Source organism: Oryzias latipes, chromosome 1 (genome assembly GCF_002234675.1).
Source record: "Oryzias latipes chromosome 1, ASM223467v1".
In the NCBI taxonomy this organism is placed as follows: domain Eukaryota; kingdom Metazoa; phylum Chordata; class Actinopteri; order Beloniformes; family Adrianichthyidae; genus Oryzias; species Oryzias latipes.
The window spans coordinates 29,301,857-29,321,657 of record NC_019859.2 but is presented as its reverse complement, the minus strand read 5'-3'; the positions used below and the strand labels follow the sequence as shown (position 1 = coordinate 29,321,657).

At 45.0% G+C, this 19,801-nt stretch overlaps 1 protein-coding gene across 1 annotated transcript; it reads left to right on the top strand.

Moving 5' to 3' along the window:
• LOC101160389 (stromal membrane-associated protein 1) lies at positions 1-11,727 on the top strand. Its single transcript, XM_011479400.3, has 10 exons — positions 1-294; positions 598-731; positions 1,911-1,996; positions 2,071-2,146; positions 2,490-2,549; positions 2,625-2,700; positions 3,744-3,871; positions 5,922-6,135; positions 9,648-9,985; positions 11,096-11,727. The coding sequence occupies exons 1-10, from the start codon at positions 177-179 to the stop codon at positions 11,228-11,230; spliced, it is 1,365 nt and encodes a 454-aa protein (XP_011477702.1). The 5' UTR covers positions 1-176; the 3' UTR covers positions 11,231-11,727.
• Positions 11,728-19,801: the final 8,074 nt, after the last annotated feature.

The following is a 19,801-nucleotide window of genomic DNA, read 5'->3' as shown; positions in this document are numbered from 1 at the left end:
CTCGGCGGCTCTCGACGCGCTGTGGGCGGAGACCAGATTCCGGTTCCGGGTGTTTCCATATCCCAGTCGGAGGCTTTCGGATCTCCGATTATGAACATTTCTCCGAACCTTCTCTCCACCTCCACCTAATCAGAGCTGCCTTGGACCATTAGGAAGGTCCCGCCGAAGCCGTGAACATGACGACCCGCTCGGAGAGGGAGAAGGCCCAGAAGCTGAACGAGCAGCACCAGGCCATCCTGTCCAAAATGCTCCGAGAGGAAGACAACAAGTATTGCGCCGACTGCGAGGCGAAAGGTGCGCCGTCGAACGCAGGAAGTTCCCCGTTTAGTGGAAATGTGTCGGTGTGTGTGTGTGTGGCGGTTAATCTATCCGGCGGAGGCGCGCGTGGCTCAGCGCGGTCAGCTGACGCGCAACTCTCGAGCTAAACCTGTCGGCTAACCTGCAAGCTAACCCCCGTAAATCCACCTCAGCCCGCCGCTGCCCGGGCAGGGGTTCACCGATGGGCGGCGGGTTTTCCCGCAGGTTCCGGGTCCGTTTGGTCGGTTGGGAATCGTTAAGCCTGACGTCAGGCCTGTGTGTGCTCCTGTCCGTCCGCAGGTCCGCGGTGGGCGTCCTGGAACCTGGGAGTCTTCATCTGCATCCGCTGCGCCGGCATCCACAGGAACCTGGGAGTTCACATATCCAGAGTCAAGTCTGTCAACCTGGACCAATGGACCTCGGAACAAATCCAGGTACGTTTCCGCTTCCCGTCCCACCAGAATAAAGGCTTTAATCCCAAATCGATCAAATATGTTTATTGAATCAGAAAGAAGACTGCACCCACCTGTTTACCTGCAGCTGAACTACAGTGAAGAACATTTACAACACCAGATCTATTAGTTCTGTCTGTTATGCTGTTAAAGTGAAGAGGAGCAGCCTGCACTGCTGCCACTTCTCTTATTCTATAAAAGTAAAAGGAGCAACCCGTAGTTATTTCTATTATTCTCTAAAAGTGAAGAGGAGTGACCTGCAGCCACTCTGCTTTATGTAAAGGTGAAGCGGAGTAACCTGAAGCACTTTTGCCTGTTTGGGATTATCAGTAAAGTAGCAAACCGTGACAAACAGAGCTGTTCTAAACCAAGCCAAAGTGTCCCAACATAACGGCTCCGGTTTGGATGCTGGGCTGATGTACGTGAGTGACGTCCACGTCTGTTATCTTCCATAAACCCTTCATGCATTGTGATGCGGTGACGATTACAGGAGATCTGTAGAGCAAACAGGAATAGAAAACACTAATGTAGTTCCTGAAATGTCCACAGATGCTTTTTACTGACATAACACTTTGGAATTCATGTGAATTTCTGGAACAAATAAACAGCAGTGGTGCTGTTGGCAGTGAAAGCGATTTGGATTTCGAGTTTCCTCTCTGATTGGATGTAAATTCTGTGAATTACTTCAATCGCTCGTGACCTTTAATTGGACCTGAGCTAGTTTTGCATCTATTGAACGGGTCAAAGCACCAAACAGCTCTGTCCTTCAGCTGAAAACATTTACAGTGAGATCTTTGTCAGCAGCCAAAGTTAAAATTAGTTCAAAAATGTCAAAGTGATGCCAAATCAAAGCTTGTTTGGACGGCCATCAGCCAAACCACTAAATCCAGTTCATTTTGTTCAGTTTGATTAAATATCATTTTAATTTAGTTTTAAAAAATAAAAGCATTTTTCCTATAAAGTGGAGCTTCCGTTAAAATGATGAGTTCTTCTTAATTAAACTGGGTGCTGTCAGACTGACTTCAAAATGGTCTTTTTGGATGTTTTTTTTCAATCCCGTTGTTGGAAAACTTGACTGAAGAAATCAGGACAGCTTGTCATGAGAGCCTCTCACTGATTCACGCCAGGTTTCTGCTGATGGGGTTTTTCTTCTGTTTTCAGAGCATACAGGACATGGGCAACACCAAAGCCCGGCGGCTCTACGAGGCCAACCTTCCAGACAGCTTCAGGAGACCTCAGACGGACCAGTATCCTCCTCAGAGTCTGAGCCCGTGTCGGCCTCGTCTTTCTTTGCGGCTTTGTTCCTTAACTTGGCTCTCAGAGCCGTCGAATTCTTCATCAGGGACAAATACGAGAAAAAGAAATACTACAGCAAGAATGGCCTGGATCGCAGCAGCGTATGTACCCCGCCCAGCTGCTGGTCCCCATGCTTCCACACGACACCACAACCCGGACCCGGGCTTTGGTTCTAACCGTTTCTCCTGCTCTATCCCAAATTTGAATTCTGTGTCAGATTTCTTGCGCAATGAGACATGTTGGAATTGTAACAGGCACTGTGATGCCTTCAGGGTCACATAGTTAAAACCAAAACTTCATTGAATAAAAAGTTTCTGGTCTGCTTTAGCCAATAATCCCCTTTCAGCACAGTTATCAGCAGACCGTTGTGGTGACATCAAAACACAACCTTCCAGTCCAAGTGAAAGTGGGCGGAGCCGCTCACCTTTCTGCTCTGCTTTTCAGCCCAAAGACAAGAAAGAGAAGGAGCCTGACAGGGGGGGCAAGGTGTCGTCTCACTCCAAGGTGAGTGTCACATGAGCGAAGGGGTGGGGGCCACATGTTCACCGGCTTTCTGAACGGGGGATTCTTTCCCTTCAGAGTGAAGAGTCCAGGCCCGTTCCCAAAGTCAGCCCCGCAAAGCCTGCAGAGCCGCCGGTGAACCTGCTCGGCCTCGGTGAGTACAGCGCCACCCTCTGATGAAACACTCGCTCATGTCCCGGCACGTTCGAGTCGAGCGGACTATCTGAGCTTCACAGCAGAGACGCAGTGGTTTCCTGCTCTCCATAGGAAGCGCTTCAGCTGCCGACTCAGCGGTTCCTCTCACTACTAACTTCTCCTTTAGTTTAAAATGCTGTAGTACATTTAGGTTCTGACGCGTTTACTGGTTCGTCGTTATAACAGCTGTCAAATGCTCTTTGGAATGGAGACATGAGCGGGTTTGACAGGAAGTGACTGAACGGCGGGTGTTACGGCAGGCTAAAATCAGGGCGCTTTTCCTAAATAAATGTGCTTTTTTCATCCGGTTATTCATTCTGATTTGTCTGGTGTTGACCCCCTTCTCCTCGACACAGCTGAGGAGGTTTCATGGTCCCATCAGGATTACTACCCAGAAGAATCAGCTTTGCAACAATGTTATGCATCCCATATTGCAACAGGCTGCACATTTGCCTTTAGCATCCGAAACGGGAACCTAATTTTAATGTTCAACGTTCCATGCAGAGTGACTCTCGTGTGTTTTTTTTTTTTTTTTTAGCTGGGGCAATGTTTAGGTAAACGTTAAGGCTTTGTGAATATTCAACCTGGGACTTGAACCTCTGACTGTGACCCAGAGGTCACGGTCTACTAACCTTTGAAGGACTTGTTAGAGTTTTTGCTCCACAACATATGAAGTTACAGTTTTTAAACAGAGTTTTCTCCAAACATTAAATAAAATCGGTTCAACTTTTGCCAAAAACCTACCCTACCCAGCTGTCGACTCTTCTCATCTTCTGTCTGTGTGATGCAGCGTTTGAGTAGCACAGCCTGAGTGTTCTACAGAAAACCTGAAGCCAGAGGAGAATGCTGGCTGATGAAGGTCGGCCTGTTTTCATACGGCCCGATGGGCTCTGTAGAACCCGGCAGGCTTCCTTCAGCTGACGTCAGGCCCCGTGGGAGCAGCTCCTTCCTCACCTCCCACACTCCACCTGTAAAACCAGTTTGTGCTCCTTCCTGTTGCAGACGCGCCGGCTGCCGTGTCGCCCAACAATGGAAACACAAGCACAAGCCAGAACAGTGACCTGGATATCTTTGGGCCCATGGTGTCCAATCCTCTGCCCTCGTCCTCGTCTGCAGCTCAGTTTTCTCAGGTAAACCCAATTTGCTGCTGCTCAGGGGGGCGGCGTCAGAGCCGGACAGAGGAAGTGAAGAACACACTGAAGGCCGAGACCCTTAAAACCGTCGGAGTAGCTGCTTTTAGACCCTTGAACTGTCTGAAAAGGAGCAGGAACCTGGTTCTGGTGCTGCAGAATGCTTCTTCCTGATTCCCACCTTCTGTTTTACTGTAACTGTGAGAGAGATCCTGGTTAGCAATGAGGGAAAGTCTGAGCGTTTGCATGAATTTGGTTTTCAAAAGTGGCGCTCAGGCATGAATGCAGGCTGTTTTCTGAAGCAGGAGAGTTTGTGCCTCTGGTGAAACCCTGCAGATCTCAGCTGTGAATGAAGTTTAGATGAAGGCTTTGGAGCAGCGACGCTGTGACTGAGAGCTTCCAGCTGTGACACGTGGTGTGATGACTAGATTTATGGAAGTGTTCTCTGCCATGGAGGGGGCGGCACATGAGGGCAGTGTTTCTACCGACGCCCGTCTCTGCACTTACAATTCAAGACTTATTCTGAGTAATCCAGATTATTGAAGCAGAAGGATTTTCAATAGGAGGAAGTGTTTGTTACACAGATGTTTCCCTTAACAGGAAGTGATCCTTTTTACTAGCTGTTTGCTGGTTTTACTCCATCAGATTAGGAAGCGCGTGGAGATTTGGGGTAAAATGATTGTGTTGCTGTGGCCGTCTTCAGATTCACAGACGTTCAGAATGAGACAGCAGAATGTGGCTCCTCGCCGAAGAGGATAGATAATCGCCGCCAGCTTTAGAGATTCTGAGCGACCTTCACTTCCTCTTCCTGTGGCTGTCAGAGTTATTGCATCATTTGCAGCTCTGTTCAGCATTGGTTTGTTTCATACCATGGTCCGGGTGAATACTCGACACTGATTGGCTGCTGGGTGTGCATTAAAAAGGGATAACGCACAGGATAACCGCACGCCTAAAAAAGAAGTTCCGGTCACATCGCTTAAATCTTCTGTATCACTGTGCCTGCTTCTTTATAACTAACTTTAGCTTCATTATCTGGACAAAAACAAGCAGTAAGAGGAGAACTTTCTCTCTGAACTGATGCTTTATTTAACTCATCGTGACGATCAGCATAGATATATCACTTTATTTTGCCTAATCTTGACTGCAGTGGTGGTGTGGCGTGTTGTCACATTACTGTGACAACACGCCACACTGTGTAACAAATAGTCCACTTTTTGTGAAAAAGTGATCCAAATCGTAAATAACAAGAATTAAGGACTGAAACCGTTTAATATTTCTTTCTTGTGTAAGTGACCATGGTATAAGCGGGTTAATGGTTGACAAAGTGGGCATTCTAACAAGCGGTAAGTTCACCTCTTACCGCTTGTTTATGTCCAAATGATGAAGCAAAAAGTTGTTTTAAAGAAGCCAGCGCAGTGATACAAAACACTTAAGCTAGGTGACTGGAACTTTTTTTTTCACCGTGTGGTTGTACGGTGGTATATCACTTTTTAATGCAAACCCAGCAGCCAATCAGAATCGAGTATTCACCCTGACCATGGTATAATTTCTGATGATGCATACTTTCTCGGCCATTAACCCGTACATATTGAAGTTGGTTGCTTTGGTTTCCACTTCAGTTATTCCTCTTTTGGATAAACCAAAGCTCTTCTTTAGAGAGCAGCTGTCAGTGTCGTCACATTCTGGTTGACGGGAACTAAAACTCCTCTGCATTCAGGCTGTGGACCAGCGGCAACTCCAATTAAAGAGGTTTGAAACTCGGTTCAGATGCTGCCCTGAGGTCTGGTGGAAAATGCAGCGTGACTTCCCATGGTACCCCTGTGATCGGGGGGGGGGGGGGGCTGTTCCGCGATCCTTTGTAGGGAAAAACATTTTGTGTAGAAGAATCACGAGGAAGGGTTTCAGAGGAGAGCGTTTGGTCGTCGGGTGTTTGTCGGCTCTCGTGGGTGCCGCAGCAACGTCATCAACTGACATAAAACAGGAGTTCTCTCTCCTCTGGTGGGTTTCTTGCAAACTTCTTGTAAACCTCAGGTTTTCCTCCTCCTTCAAGGTGAGCTCCAGTAACTCGGCCAGCACCCCCACACAAGCTGCAGCGGGAGGGGGGGCCGGCTCAGGGTCCACACAGGGAGACCTGGACCTGTTCAGCGAAAGCAGCAGCGGCAGCACGAAGGCTGAGCAAGCAGACGCCAGCAAGAAGACTTTATCCAAGGACTCCATTCTGTCGCTGTATGGAACCAGCAGCATGTCTCCTCAGGCCCCCCCAGGTGAGCAGACTCCACACACAGCCATGTGCTGTTCTGGCACAAGATGAATATTAGTATGTGGGGGGAGAACAGGTGAAAATCTGCAGGAGCCGTTTGACAGAACATTAAGAGCTTTAGTTCTTCAGGTTCATTGAAAGACTTTCAGTCTGATTCACACTAAGAACTAGAAAAGAAACAGGCGTAAAAGATCTACAGAGAACCAAAAGTCAATGAAACCAGAAATATTCAACAAAAACAGTTTGTGAAAAGTGGAAATAGTCTTTTATTATTTTGTTTGTGCGACTGAAATTCATATTCTCGTCTGAACTACAAATAGAAAACTATTTACTGAAATCAGATGTTTAATTTTAGACCGAGGAGAACAATTCAGTTTCAGTAGTTTTTTTCATTAGTTTAGTTTTTCATTCAAACCTTTGGCTGTAAAAGAGAACTGGGCTGGGCAAGTGTGACATCATTCATAGAAAATACCTCCGATCTTTTTCTGCGATACGGATGTCGCCATGTTGGAGCCAGATGACAGTGATTGGTCCAAGTTGGTCTGAGGCGACGTTTCTATGGCAACTACTGTTGCCATTCAGGATTGAGCTTGTTTAAAGTCCACACCTCTTCGACTGAAAGCCTGAAGTGGTCTTCTTATTTGGGGTGTAATTTGTTTCCTCAACAATTCAATACGAATCATAATTTGTGGTTGATGATCTGATTCATAGTTGATATTGAATGATCCAGTTTAATCCAATTCGCTGACCTGAAAGTGGATCCAGATCCTCTTCAGCCAAAACTTCAAGCTTTGTGACTCAGAGATAAATATCTGGTACTGAACAGCAGGTGAAGTTCTCCAGATTCATTGCATTTCTAGCAAGATGATCAAGTGTAAAGGAAAAATGTGTCCAAACAAACAAGTAAACAAGAATTAATGGCAAATTCATTCAAATTTAGTTTCCTAAAGTTCAGCCCGATGTTGTTTTTCCACATCAGAATAGTCCAAAGGGACCATTCTTAGAACGTTCTAGCACACTGGATGGTCACATGACTTTGCTAAACTCAAAGTGTTTCCACACGTTTGATTTGATTTGAAATGGTTTATTTCAAGCAATCAAAGCAAGAAGAATGCACAAAATAATACAATCAGCGTTCATGCATTCATACAAAGACGTATCAAACTTAAGGTAATTAGACATTGAAGACTGTTTGAAAGGGAGTGGAAGGAAGCGAACTTGTGGAATCCCACACCTGGACTGGAATGATTGGTTGATCAGTTTTTGTTGTCATCACGTTTGTTGTCTGCTGTAATCCACTTGGTTGTGTTTACATTAGAGTAAAATAAACTTCTCAGTCCAAAGGTTTTTTTCCATATTGATATAATTGATTTCCTAATGGTCAACTCACAACTTACCTCAGAGAGCTCGATCTGGTTGGATCAGAAGATTGTAAATCTGAATCAACCAACTCAATGAATTGTTACACCCCTACGTTTTACCTTCTCCTTAAAGAAGTGCGAGTCTGAAGCCACTCCAGCGTCTGCAGCGCCACAATGTTGTCAGACTGAGGAGTGAGGTCACTGCGCTCTCTCAGCCACCGTACTTTTCACAGCTGTGTCTCGTCTGCACTGCAGATCAGACGTAAACTATTCTGTTTTTCTTTTTCTTTTTCTTTTTTATGGACCAATAGGAGCAGCAGATCATAGGACTCACTGTCGCTTTTTGAGAAAATGAAAGGATTTTAGGTTCACCTCTTTTTCCAGAAATACGGTTGTCTAACCCAAAAAAGACATGACAGGAGGGAGCTGCTGAGGCACTGGGGCTGGGCCACGCCCATCCTGCCTCACTGATAAGTCACCTCCTCATCTGAGGAGCACATGCTCAGTGGCACTTGTGCGTTATCTCAGTGTCAGGCTGGACTGGAGTTCTCGATAACTCCAGACGTTCTGATCTGGAGCTCCTCGGTTGTTCTTGTTTTCAAAGCTTTAGAAGCGTCCCGAGTTTGTTGTTGTGGAGCCCCGGGGGGGTATTCCAGGAAGCATGTTTAAACTAGCCTGACTTTAACCCTGAACTCTGGCTGAAATCCACCTGAACTTGCTTACTCTGGGTATGTCGGTTCCAAAAGACCAGACATGAGTTAGCGTAATTACGCTCGACTTGGTAACCCTGGGTTAATGCACGTACACGTCAAGTACATAAAGACATTCTCAATGGATCGCCGATTTACGGAGTCACCATGGAAACGCGTGGTGAGAAAAAAGAGAGCGCTATACTTCAGTGAGATGAAGTCTGAGATTTTAATGACGGCGGATAAAGATTATACGTCCATCGAAAAAGTAACACAGCAAAAAAAAAAGAGTTTCTGCTTGTAGTAGAAGAACAGACAAAGCAAACGCACAAGTTTCTAAACTTATTTCCATTTTCATGTGACGCATATATATATATATATATATATATATATATATATATATATATATAACTTATCTAATTTTGCCAACTTAAATGAATTACTTCTATTGGTAACAAGTAATTGAGTTAAATTTATTCAACCTAATTTCTTACGTCTATAAAACTCAATAGTTGTTAATACAACTCAAATTTACATATTTATTTAACTAAATGTCATATTACTCCAATTCAAGTATTTTTTTTTCCATCGTAATGAATTAAAATTCTTGAACTTTCATATGTCTAAGTTTGAGCCGGCAGATCCTCATTTTTATAACAATAAGAAGAACAAAAGACTATGTGATCATTGCCATTATCCATTTAGGAATTTTCCGACATTGTCAATATACACTTTGACTGTATGGGTGCTATATAAACTCATCATCCTCTCCTTCACTCTCACTCATGGTGCAGAGGCTTGAGCAAAGTAGGACAAAATAACTCAGCAAAATACGGTAAAACACAGTAAGACAGCTAAACAACTAAACACATTTGGACAAAAACCTACACTTAAACCCAAATCCGTCCAGACAGGCAAAGGGAATGATATCCCACAATCCCTTGCGGTACCGATCTAACGGCAGCACCAAAGTTACACCTACTTAATTGAATTAATTTGAATGAAAGTAAAATAGCTGTCTCAAAACTACATGTTATTTTTAAACTGACTTAACAAAAAAAAGATTTTTAATTATCCTAACTGAAGCAAATAATTAAGTTAGATCAAAGTAAAAAAGTTTATTTTTCCAACATCCATATGTGGTCTTGTCACCCTCTCACGGTGGAAAAAGTATTATCTGAGCTTCTTCATCCACTAAATAATCTTCAAATGGACACGCCATGCTGCTTCACCTCTCTGTAAACAAAGTAACCTTCAACTAAACCTGCTCCAGACCAGGTTATGTTCAGAGCATGAGTTGCCATGGCAACTTGACCTAACCTGAAACATACCTCCATTTCTGGAACCGAAAGCTGAGGTTATCAACTTCCTTAGCCTCAAACTTACTGTGGGAGCTAGCATAACCTGCTTTCTGGAACACCCCCCTGGTGTTCATCTCATCTCTGCGTCTGTGTCTCCCCCATCAGCCGGCATGTTCATGGCCCCCTCTCAGATGCAGTTTCCAGTCCAGGCCACCGCCGGCTACCAAGCCTTTCCTGGGATGGGCGCAGGCGTACCCCCCACCACTGTGATGGGCGCCATGATGGCTCAGAGTGGAGCCGCCATGATGGGGCCCAATCCAGGCATGATGGTTGGGATGACCATGCCCAACGGCTTCATGGGAAACGCTCCTGCGGCGGGAATGATGGGCATGGCTCCCAGGATGGTGGGGCCGCAGGGCGGCGCGATGCCCGCCGGCATGGTGCCCGCTCAGGGCATGTACGCCATCCAGCCGGGGCAGCAGGCGCAGTGGAGCATGGGACAGGTAGGAGGAGCTTTACTCACTGGGGAATGAAGCGCGGAGGCTTTTGGTTCCTCCTGCAGCCGCTCTCTGCTACGCTGTCAACATTAACTTGTCAACATTTCCACTAGATGGCGCTACAAACAGGAAACCCTACAAAAAATCATTAGAGTTTTTGTTTTTTATATTCAGGTTTCCTGCAGAATGTTTGCAGGAAAATGAATGAAGAAACTTTAGCCACGTTAGAACATTAAAAAAAAACCACAAACAGATCAAATCCAACTGTACAAGTGTTCTGAAATGCTCATGTTATGACAGAGCTTTTCTGGGTTTTTTCTTTGGCGATGACCAAGGATTCCAAAATCATCCGCAGTGGCTAGAACTGTTAAAAAAAAAGTTCCAGATTTGACCTTGACCTGCTCTAAAAGGACCAGAAGTTTTTCTCATTCAGCCTGATTGAAGCTCCATGAATCATAATTCACTTTTCATGGTGTCGTCTGCTTCATGCCTGAACGTTTTCCGCAAATGAAATTCCAGCAGGTGGGATGGTTGGACTCTGGACTCGAACTTGGGAAGTTATTGAGTTAACAGGGACGTACGTCATTTTCATTAATTGAGTTTTTCATTCAAACCATTGACTGTAAAAGAGGACTGGACTGAGCGAGTGTGACATCATTCAGAGAAAATACCTTACCTCCGATCTTTTTCTGCGATACGGATGTCGCCATGTTGGAGCCAGATGACAGTGATTGGTCCAAGTTGGTCTGAGTCAACGTTTCTATGGCAACTACTGTCGCCATTGTTCCTTGCAGATCCAATAATCAGTAACTGTTTCGTCTGGTTCTAACGGTCCTGATAGTTGGTTTCTTCAGACGATTGAACGTTTTTTACTGGGAAACTTGAGTCTTGACTTGGACTCATCTGGGATTCAGACTTGGATGAAGAGACACACGGGCGTGTCAGCTGATCTCAACCTTCACCACAGTCAGGAACTGATGATGATGATGATGATGCTCAGAGCTTCATTTCTATCAAAGTGAAGACATATTTGCGTTGGAATCAGTGACTTCTAGGTTCTTGTGTTTTGAAACGCCGCTCTTTGCGTGATCTGATGGGAATACCTGTCGTCCTCAGGTGAGCCAGCAGATGTCGGGCCTGAATGTGAACGGAGCAGGGGGGCAGATGGCCTTCGCTCAGCCCCCCTCAGCCATGGGCGGGTGGGCCGCCTCCGGATCGGGCCAAACCCTGAGCACACAGCTGTGGAAGTGAGCCTGGGAGGGGCTCGGCGTCGGGTCCCAGCGAAGGCTGCAGAAACTGCAAACTCAAAGTGTGCAGCCCCCTCCCCCCCACTCCGGGCCCTTCCTCCTCACAGATCAGCCTTCAGAACATGTCTGTCTTCTCCTCTCTGTCTCTCTTTCTCTCTATTGTGCGAGTGAATTGGGAGTTCTACAGGATCTCAGCTTGGCAGTTTCTGCCTGTCGTTTTGGGTTTTGGATTTATGACTTTATTTTCCTTTTTTGGAAAAATTGCAAGAAAAAATAAACAGTCCCAACATCGACATATCAGTAAAGCTGCAGGACCAGTTACACAAGCTTTTATTTTATCACTGTATCATTCTAAGAGTATAGGATGTTTAAATGAATAGTATTTAACGGGAGAGGTTGTGAGGATGGGGAGTCGGCGCGGCTCCCACATGTACAGCTCTGTATAACCTTCTTTTAAAGTACCTGTGGTTCTCCTACCAAATTAAAGCCACCAAAAAGAAATGGTGTGATCTGCTCCGTTTTTGACTCAGAATCCAGAAACACTCAAACGAGCTGAAGGTTACACCCAAAAAGCATTTGATACGCCGAAATCATTCCACCTTAAAGCTAATTATTGGGACAAAAACTGAAGATGATGTGAAAACACTAACTGCAAATCAATCAAAATGAGTCAAATTGATGAAAACACAAATGGGCTAAATGTGGTTTTAACATTTTTGTGAAAAGGCAGCTGACATTAGTGTTATTGGAGGTTAAAAAACAGGAATTCTGGGAAAGTACATGAAGGCTCTAAATTGTTGTTGTCGGGCAGATTACAGAGATGATTGAGGTTTTCAAATTTTCACATGCAGAAACCAATTTAAACAAAAAAATTATAAACGACTTTAAGTTTCCTGTGAGAGAAAAAAGAGAAACAAGCAAATAAGCTCCTAAAGATTTCAACTCATTTTATGAACATGAAGCAGTTTATGATGCGAAAACAGAAGTTTGGGAGTTTACTCTTAGGTTATGTTCAGGAGCATTATCTAGTGTGGGAAATATGCACTTTCAGCTTTTTCGTCTAGCAGTTTTTTAATACAACAGAAGCACAGGACTTGATCTACACCAAAAGCGGCTTCATTTATAACCAACGAGGGTTTCATGTTGACAGCGTTGGCTGCATTTCACTAAACAATGCAGCAGCACAGAGCAGGTGAGGCTGCAGAAAGGAATGATGGGAAGGTTTTAGCTTCGTAATGTCAGAAAGTCCAACATTATTTTAGCCTTTAAAGCAACAGTGCCTGTTCTGGATCAGAGGTGGAGAGTTAGATGCCCCCCCAGCGCCGAGAGCAGCAGGCTGAGCTCTTCCTCCAGTGGATCTGGTTCTGGTGACATCTTCATTTGGGTCATCCAGCTGAACTGTCAGTGTTTGATTTCAATTTTTAGGTGGCACAGTGAAATGTTTCCATCTTAAGGTCTCTGACATCATTGGAAGAGTCCCCCCCCCCCCCCCCCCCCCCAACACACACTTCACTGCAGAGTCTTTTCACCTGGGAGACATTTGATGTCGGTTCAGGCCCTCTCTGGTTGAGTCATCTCAATAGATTTGACTCGGTCAGTCCAGGACTTTTTAGCGCCTCTGGATGATTTACGTTTGGGTTTTGGGTCGTTGTCAAGTTTTGACTCCAGCTCCCCTCCAGCTTCAATTTTCTGATCTGTTCAGCTGTTTTTAGAGCCCCCTCCCCTGAAACACAGAGGATTTAATGGTGAATTCTGCAATGGCAAGCTAATCAAGTCTTACTAAAGCAAAGCAGGTTCAATCCATGACACTTCCACCTCTGTGCTTCACAGCTGTTGCAAGGTTCCTGTTTTCAGGGCTAGGGTGGTGATGTCATTTTTGATACATCCCCGTGAAGAACATCTTTGCAGGGTTTGCCAGCATTCTCTCTGAGGGACTTAAGTTTGGCCTTGATATTTCTCTTAAAGTCTCGTCTCTTCCTGATCACAGAGGTAGCTGGGTAGCTCGGTTGGTAAGGTGGGAAGCTACCATGCAGGAAACCAGGGTTCGATTCCCGGAGGGGAATGAGCAATGGTACTGGGGGCAATTACCATATCAATGGCGAGCAGTTAACATCACCCAGTGAGGGTCCTTAGGCAAGACCCTTAACACTACTGCCTCCCGAGCGCGGTTTCAGCTGCAGCTCACCGCTCCCCCAGGGGATGGGTCAAATGCAGAGAAAGAATTTCCCTTCGTGGGATAAAATACAGTGTAATAAAAAAAAAAAAATGCTCTTTCACACAGAAAGGTGGAGTCTTTTCCTCTGATGTCAGGATTTACGAGCATTTTTGCCTCATGGATAGTGTGGATAGTGTGGAGAGTGTGATGCAGTCAAGGATTTCACACACACAGGAATGAAAGGGCAGGCCTAAATAAGAACAATGCACCTGCATAATGCACCTGTGTGTTGATGCTGCTCTGGCTGAGTTAATGTTAGTCAACCTTTTCCTCAGAATATGCTTTTTTTTCTGGAACTAGATCAGTTTAGATAATTCAACCTCTCAGTATTGTTGATATAAAGATGAAAACTCCATAAATCCATAATCGGTGTAGATCATAGAGGCTTTTCAAAAGGGGAACAACATTTTTCACATCACTCTGCTTCTCATAACCTGCAGCTGAAAGTGAGACATCCAAAGTATTTTACACTGGCGTGTAACAATCACAAAGGTTAGTTGGGGGCTTTTTTCCTGCTGGTAGGCAGAATCTTCCCTCCATTGTTGTTCTTACTCCAGCTTTACGTCTTTAAAATGTTTTTATAGTAATCAATGAGTGGATGCCAATGTTTTCAGGGTTCTTGTCGAGAGATTTAAACCCAGAGTCTGAAATATAGATCAGTTTCTCTAAGGAAAGGAGCAGGGGGGTGAGTGTAAAATATGTCTGTAAAGCTGTGCAGCCAAAATAACAGATAATGTAACCCTGACCATGAGGCTGACTTAAAAAGATTTATCTGAAGGAAATGTTCAGAAACAGATTAAGACAAAAACCTTAACTGCAGAAAGAAAAAATGCTGTTTTTATGAATAGTTAACATAAAAGAAGATTTTACTGATGGATGGACAATATACAGTCTGGTTGTTTAAAGGAATTATTTGCGTACATTCATACCAGATTTTGTCAAATCAAAAACCCCGTTTGATGTGAAAGAAGCACAATGTGCTTTAAAAACAAAATATGAGTTTTGAATCCGACAAACAGACATTCACACAGAAAGACGACAGAAACACTCAAACCCACACTGAGTAGAAGTCTCATCACCTCATCCATTCAGACTGAACCTCTGACCTCATTTTGCAGCTTTTTAGAACTCAAACTCTTTCAGCAGCAGCCCTGAAGTTCAGACTGACGCAGTGCTGGAAGTTCTCCGTCAGAAATGTTCAGAAATCATTTTCCTGAGGGTTTTTACCCTGAACATATTCAGTTCAGGGAAAATGTTTCCTCTAAAAACAAAAATCTTGAGCTTCTTGTTGGAAACAACTAAATAAAAAAGAGAAGATGATGAAATGTGGAAACAAAGAGTGGATTGCATCTATAAACTCTGTATTCCGGACAAGAGGACTGTCGGTAGAACAGCTCACAAAGATTCAACAGAAGGTGAGAAGGATCTGATTTAACCGCAGAATTTTCTCCTTTCAATTCATGGTTTGTTTTTATCACTCACTTAATTCCTTGAAGCTGTGTAATTGTATTTTCTGTATGTGAAAAGACTGTTTTTTAAACCAATGTTGAGATTTCTGTTCTTCATAAAACAGAAACATTGTTATTCTTTTGTCCACCAGAGGGCAGTGTTGTCTTATACTGTTTTAATCCTAACGAGGTTTGTCAGCAGTCTGATGTGATGTGCACTTCACTGTGGAGAATGATGGGACACAAGTAGTTCATTATCCTTCATATATGTGAAACGTATATTTAGGATCTGTTGAGTCATGGTTTCTCAGTTATTGTGACCAGAAAGAAGCAGATTAAACTTGATAATACTGAGAGGGGAAAGCAGGACGAAATGGGCAGACAATGAGGCAGTAAAAACCTCCCCGAGCAGTTCCAGGGAGCAGCAGCAGGTGGCAGTGCACGTCCACATCCAAAGTCATGCCAGTTTTTCTGTAACCTGAGATGCTGCAGATTTTACTCAACTCATTATTTGTGTTTTGCACTTTTCAGACCCAAACAGCCCACTCAGTTAAATTGCTGCAGAGCTGCCCCCTCCCCCTGAACATGCTTCTGTATTGCCTCATAAGGAGGGTGAGTTTTCCTGCAGCACTTATGCAATGAATGCCCTCTTGTTGAATTTTATTGTGGACAGAATTTGGAAATTCCTCGTCATCCCATGTGTTTACAGTTTTGGGGTAAAGTGCGTCTCACTCTTCCTCCCAGAAGGTTTTCAGCAGCCTGTTGCACAGTTCTTCTCCGAGTTGAGAGCATGAGGGCGTTGAACTGAGCGCCAGACATTTAAACCCATCTGCCCTGAAGCTTCACATGGGCCTTAGATGTATAACGGCAGAGAAAGGCTGTGGGATCAGTGCGGTTCTTTGCTTAAGCTTTGGTTCTTTTGTGTTCATGGGAAGTTCTGCAGTGAAGTCTGCACTGGTCCTTGTGCTCGCAAACGGGTCCAGGGCGTGTCTTTTGGAACCAGTTCTACCTGTTCTATACACTCAGATTCAGGCAGCCTGCATCAAAAATGTGTTTTTAATGATGGGATGAAACGTCTCCTCTGCCTGGCAGCCCCTGAAAGCATCAACTTGTTGCAGGTCAAGCTCACTTTGAAACTTTCACAAGGAGGTCTGATGCCCGTCAGAGCCTGAGACCATTAGCGAAGACGTTAGGCATTCCTCTCAGCCCGTGAGCTGAGCAGAGCCACACCAGAATAGAGTCCCCCGTCTGAGTGAAGAATGTTTCTTCTTGCTGCAGCTGCTTCATGGCCTGTTTGACCCGCTGACATCAGCATTCCTGCTGATACTGTCAGCCTGCAGCTAAAGTGCAGAAAACACCACCCTGTGCTTAAGTAAACTTTTCACCATAGATACCAAAGACTGATGGGATTAGGATTTCCACGCCTCAACAGAGAACTTGTGGCTTTGGCCGCTCCTCAAACACAGCAGAAAAAAGTGGTTAGCAACAGGTTTAGCAACGGTTGTGTTTAGTGTGTTCTCATAAATACTGCACATTTGTCCAATTAAACAGATTTTATGTTTGCTCTTCTATCTGCTCCCACACCTCCTCCCTTTATCAGAGCTCTGGTTTCTCTGTTCCCACCTTCTTTCTCCTGATTAGTTTAAACCCTTACAGGAGTTTCATTAAACTTCATGAAGCATTGGAATAAAAAAAAACACATTATTTTAATGTTTCTGCACAAAGTTATTAGATCAATGAGCCTCACCGTCCTGTAGCAGCTGCAGATACACAGATGAGTTTGTTAAAGATGCTTCAATCAGAATGAGAGGAACCAAATAAACAGAGCGGAACCTATAAAAACTGCTGGTAAAACCTTGAAATGTCATTATTGTGGAACATCTGTGGACTGAAATGATCAGAGATGAAGCTTCTTTGAAATGTTTTCCATCTACTGACAGAGATGTTCAATAGTAAGGGGAGCTTTTTGTCTCCGGGCTCTCTGCGATAAGAGCTCAAGTCAAACCTTTGTGTGCTCTGAGAAACTTACATGAGAGGTAATGAATATGAATATGAGACATGACAGAGTTATGCCACAGACAAAAACAGGATGTTCTCATACGTCCAGACTTGTTCCAGTGTGATTAGAGCATCATTATGAGAGCTAAAGCTCCACACATCCCTGCCATGCTCTGCAGTCTGGTCACTTTCTGTTGTGTTTTCTCGAATCCACCAAGAAATGTCTCAGTTAAGGTGGAGGGTTTGTTTCTTTTCTGTTCCTGTCATCTTCTCCAAGATTCTAACCACCAGAACATTTGTAAACGATCACCTTGGGCTCAAAAGATTCCTCAAACTTGCACCTTACATCTTAACCATAATCTGCAATGACTGAGACAGCCCATCCTGGGGTGGCAGTATCATGGTGTGGGGTTGCTTTATGTGGCGTAATGGTTTCCCTTAACTTGCTGCTGAGCAGAGCCACCAGAAAACTAAATACAAACCGGAAGCTAAGAAAGCAGTTTAATGAATACAGAAGTCTTCAAAACAAAAAGATTAACATACCTTTGCTAAAATACTCATGAAGCGCGAGCATCTTAAAACACCAGAGTTACACAAAGAATAATGTATGGGTCTAGTCAGAGCATACACACAATGCACGTTCCACATCCACAGTGCACACCAGCGGCGGACGACACCCGTCCGTCCGCCATGGGAAAACTTCAGGCCTCTGTGGCGTCTGGTGAGTCAGGGAGACGCATGGCCGGGTGGCTCCTAAAGTCCATATGGGCCATGTCAGTCAGCAGTGACGGCCATGTTTTGTATTAAATACTAAATAATAAACATAAACTACAAGCACAAACACACATACATGTGCATGCAGCTTAGGAGGATGACCGTTAGGAGTCACTCAAGCGGCATAAACCTTTTTTTTTTCTCTTTTTAACTTGTTCTGTCCAACAGCTGAAGGCCTTTTGTGTTGGACAGGTTTCACTGTTACAAAAAAAGGGTTATGTATCTTTGGATAACCAGGGTGTACATTTGAATAAACCACTTTTTGTTTTATTTTATTTTTTTATTGTTTTTATTTTTTGTTCCATTTATGTATTAAGTGTGTGAATGTATATGTGTATATAGATAGATGGATAGATATGTATATATCGATAAATATACACAGATTTAAACATTTAACTGCAATTTTGTGGTTCTCTTGCCTCCAGAATTCGTTTTTTTTGTATGTAATTTTTTTAATGGGAGGGAGAGGGGAAAGGTGTGAGTGTGTGTGGGGGGGGGGGGGGGGGGAGTAGAATAGACAGAGAAGGGGGGAGAAAGTGTGGGGATACAAGTGGCTATTTTGAATGGGTGATTATTTTAAGATGTGCAACATTTATTCTAGATCTGCTGGAAAGACAAATGTTACATCCAAGAGTGAAATTCTTACACCAAGATAAGCAGAAGACAACTGTCCATCAATACACTTTGGGTTCGGAGGAGGGATAAAGCAGACATGAAGCAGTGTGACAGTGTGCATGTGCACGTGGGGGTGGAGATGCATGCACGCTGCCGAAGTATACCATGTGATTGTGAGGGGAACCAGTTCCTCCCCAGCCCGACCAGGAGAGAAGGGGACACCCCCGGTCTAGAGCTTTCCCGGTGACGGGACCCACGCAACCCCGAGTGGGGGGGACCGCCCACTCACCCTGGCCAAGAACGAAGCCAGGACCCAACAGAACCTAAGGACCACCCACCACCCAGCCGGAGCCTTGTCACCGAAGGCCAATGACACAACCACAGCTCCACCCCTACCCCCCACAGTACCCTCTACAGCCCCCCTCACCCAACAAGTTCATCAACCCCTCCTTCCCGTATCCGCCCCTGATGCCCTTCCCTTCTGCAAGAGGGAGGGTGTGCCCCAGTGCATCCCGGCGAGGTAGCCCCCAGGCCTGTCCCCACCCATACACTCTAACACACACACACATTCTTCTCACTGCCCCGGCCCCACACAGTAACACCCTCCAACCGACCAACCCCCCACCACCGCATGCCCGGCCACAGCTCCGGTCAATAGGGTCCCACACGCCAGGCCGCCCTGAGAGGACCCAGGTGGGGGAAGACCGGCCGCCCCTCCCCGATCCCATCTATGTATTGTGGTATGGGGGTGCGGTGTGTGTGCTGCAGGTAAAACGGGACGTCTCCAGTGGGGTGGTGGGCCCCACTGCTGCCAAGCAGCAGAGCCCCCCGACCCCAGGGTCCCTCTGTATGTAGTGTGTTTGCTGTGTGTGTGGTGCCAACATTCAGTGGGTGTGTCTAAAGTGAAAGTTAAAATTGGGGGGCGGGCTGGAGAGAGATTAGCCTTGTTTCACCATGCCCCCCTCCACCAGACCATCCCCACAAGGCCCTTGATGTGGCCATCGGTGAAATTTTGTTTGTCACCCCTGCCCTAGATGAACCAAGGTGTCTAATATGCAAGTAAAAGTGGAAACGAGGGCGGGCGCCAACACAGCCCCAAAGATAGTCCCCCACCCCCCCCACCCCCCGGTGCAGAGCATGCTGAGCTGAGCTGAGCTGACCCACTCTGGGGTCTCTTTTTCACAGCACTGGAATGGAATTAGATTCCATTTCTTTGACATAAATAAAAAAAAACATCTGATGGCACAAACTGGATCTGGAAGCGTTTCTTTGTCATCGCCTAAGATGCGATTGCCTCTTTACTTCCTGTCTTATGATCTTCGTGTGAGGTGTCCTCAGGCTTCATGTTGCACAGGAAATCACAGAGAAAAGACGCAGGCGCGGTTTTTGGCAGCTTGGCAATGTTTGTCATGCTCATTATTGTGACAGTAATTACTAATCATCCATTTTTTACATGACAGGTTGTTATTATAAATCCACTATAAAGTAGATCTCCAAGAAAGCAGAGCTCTCAGAGCCATTCCGC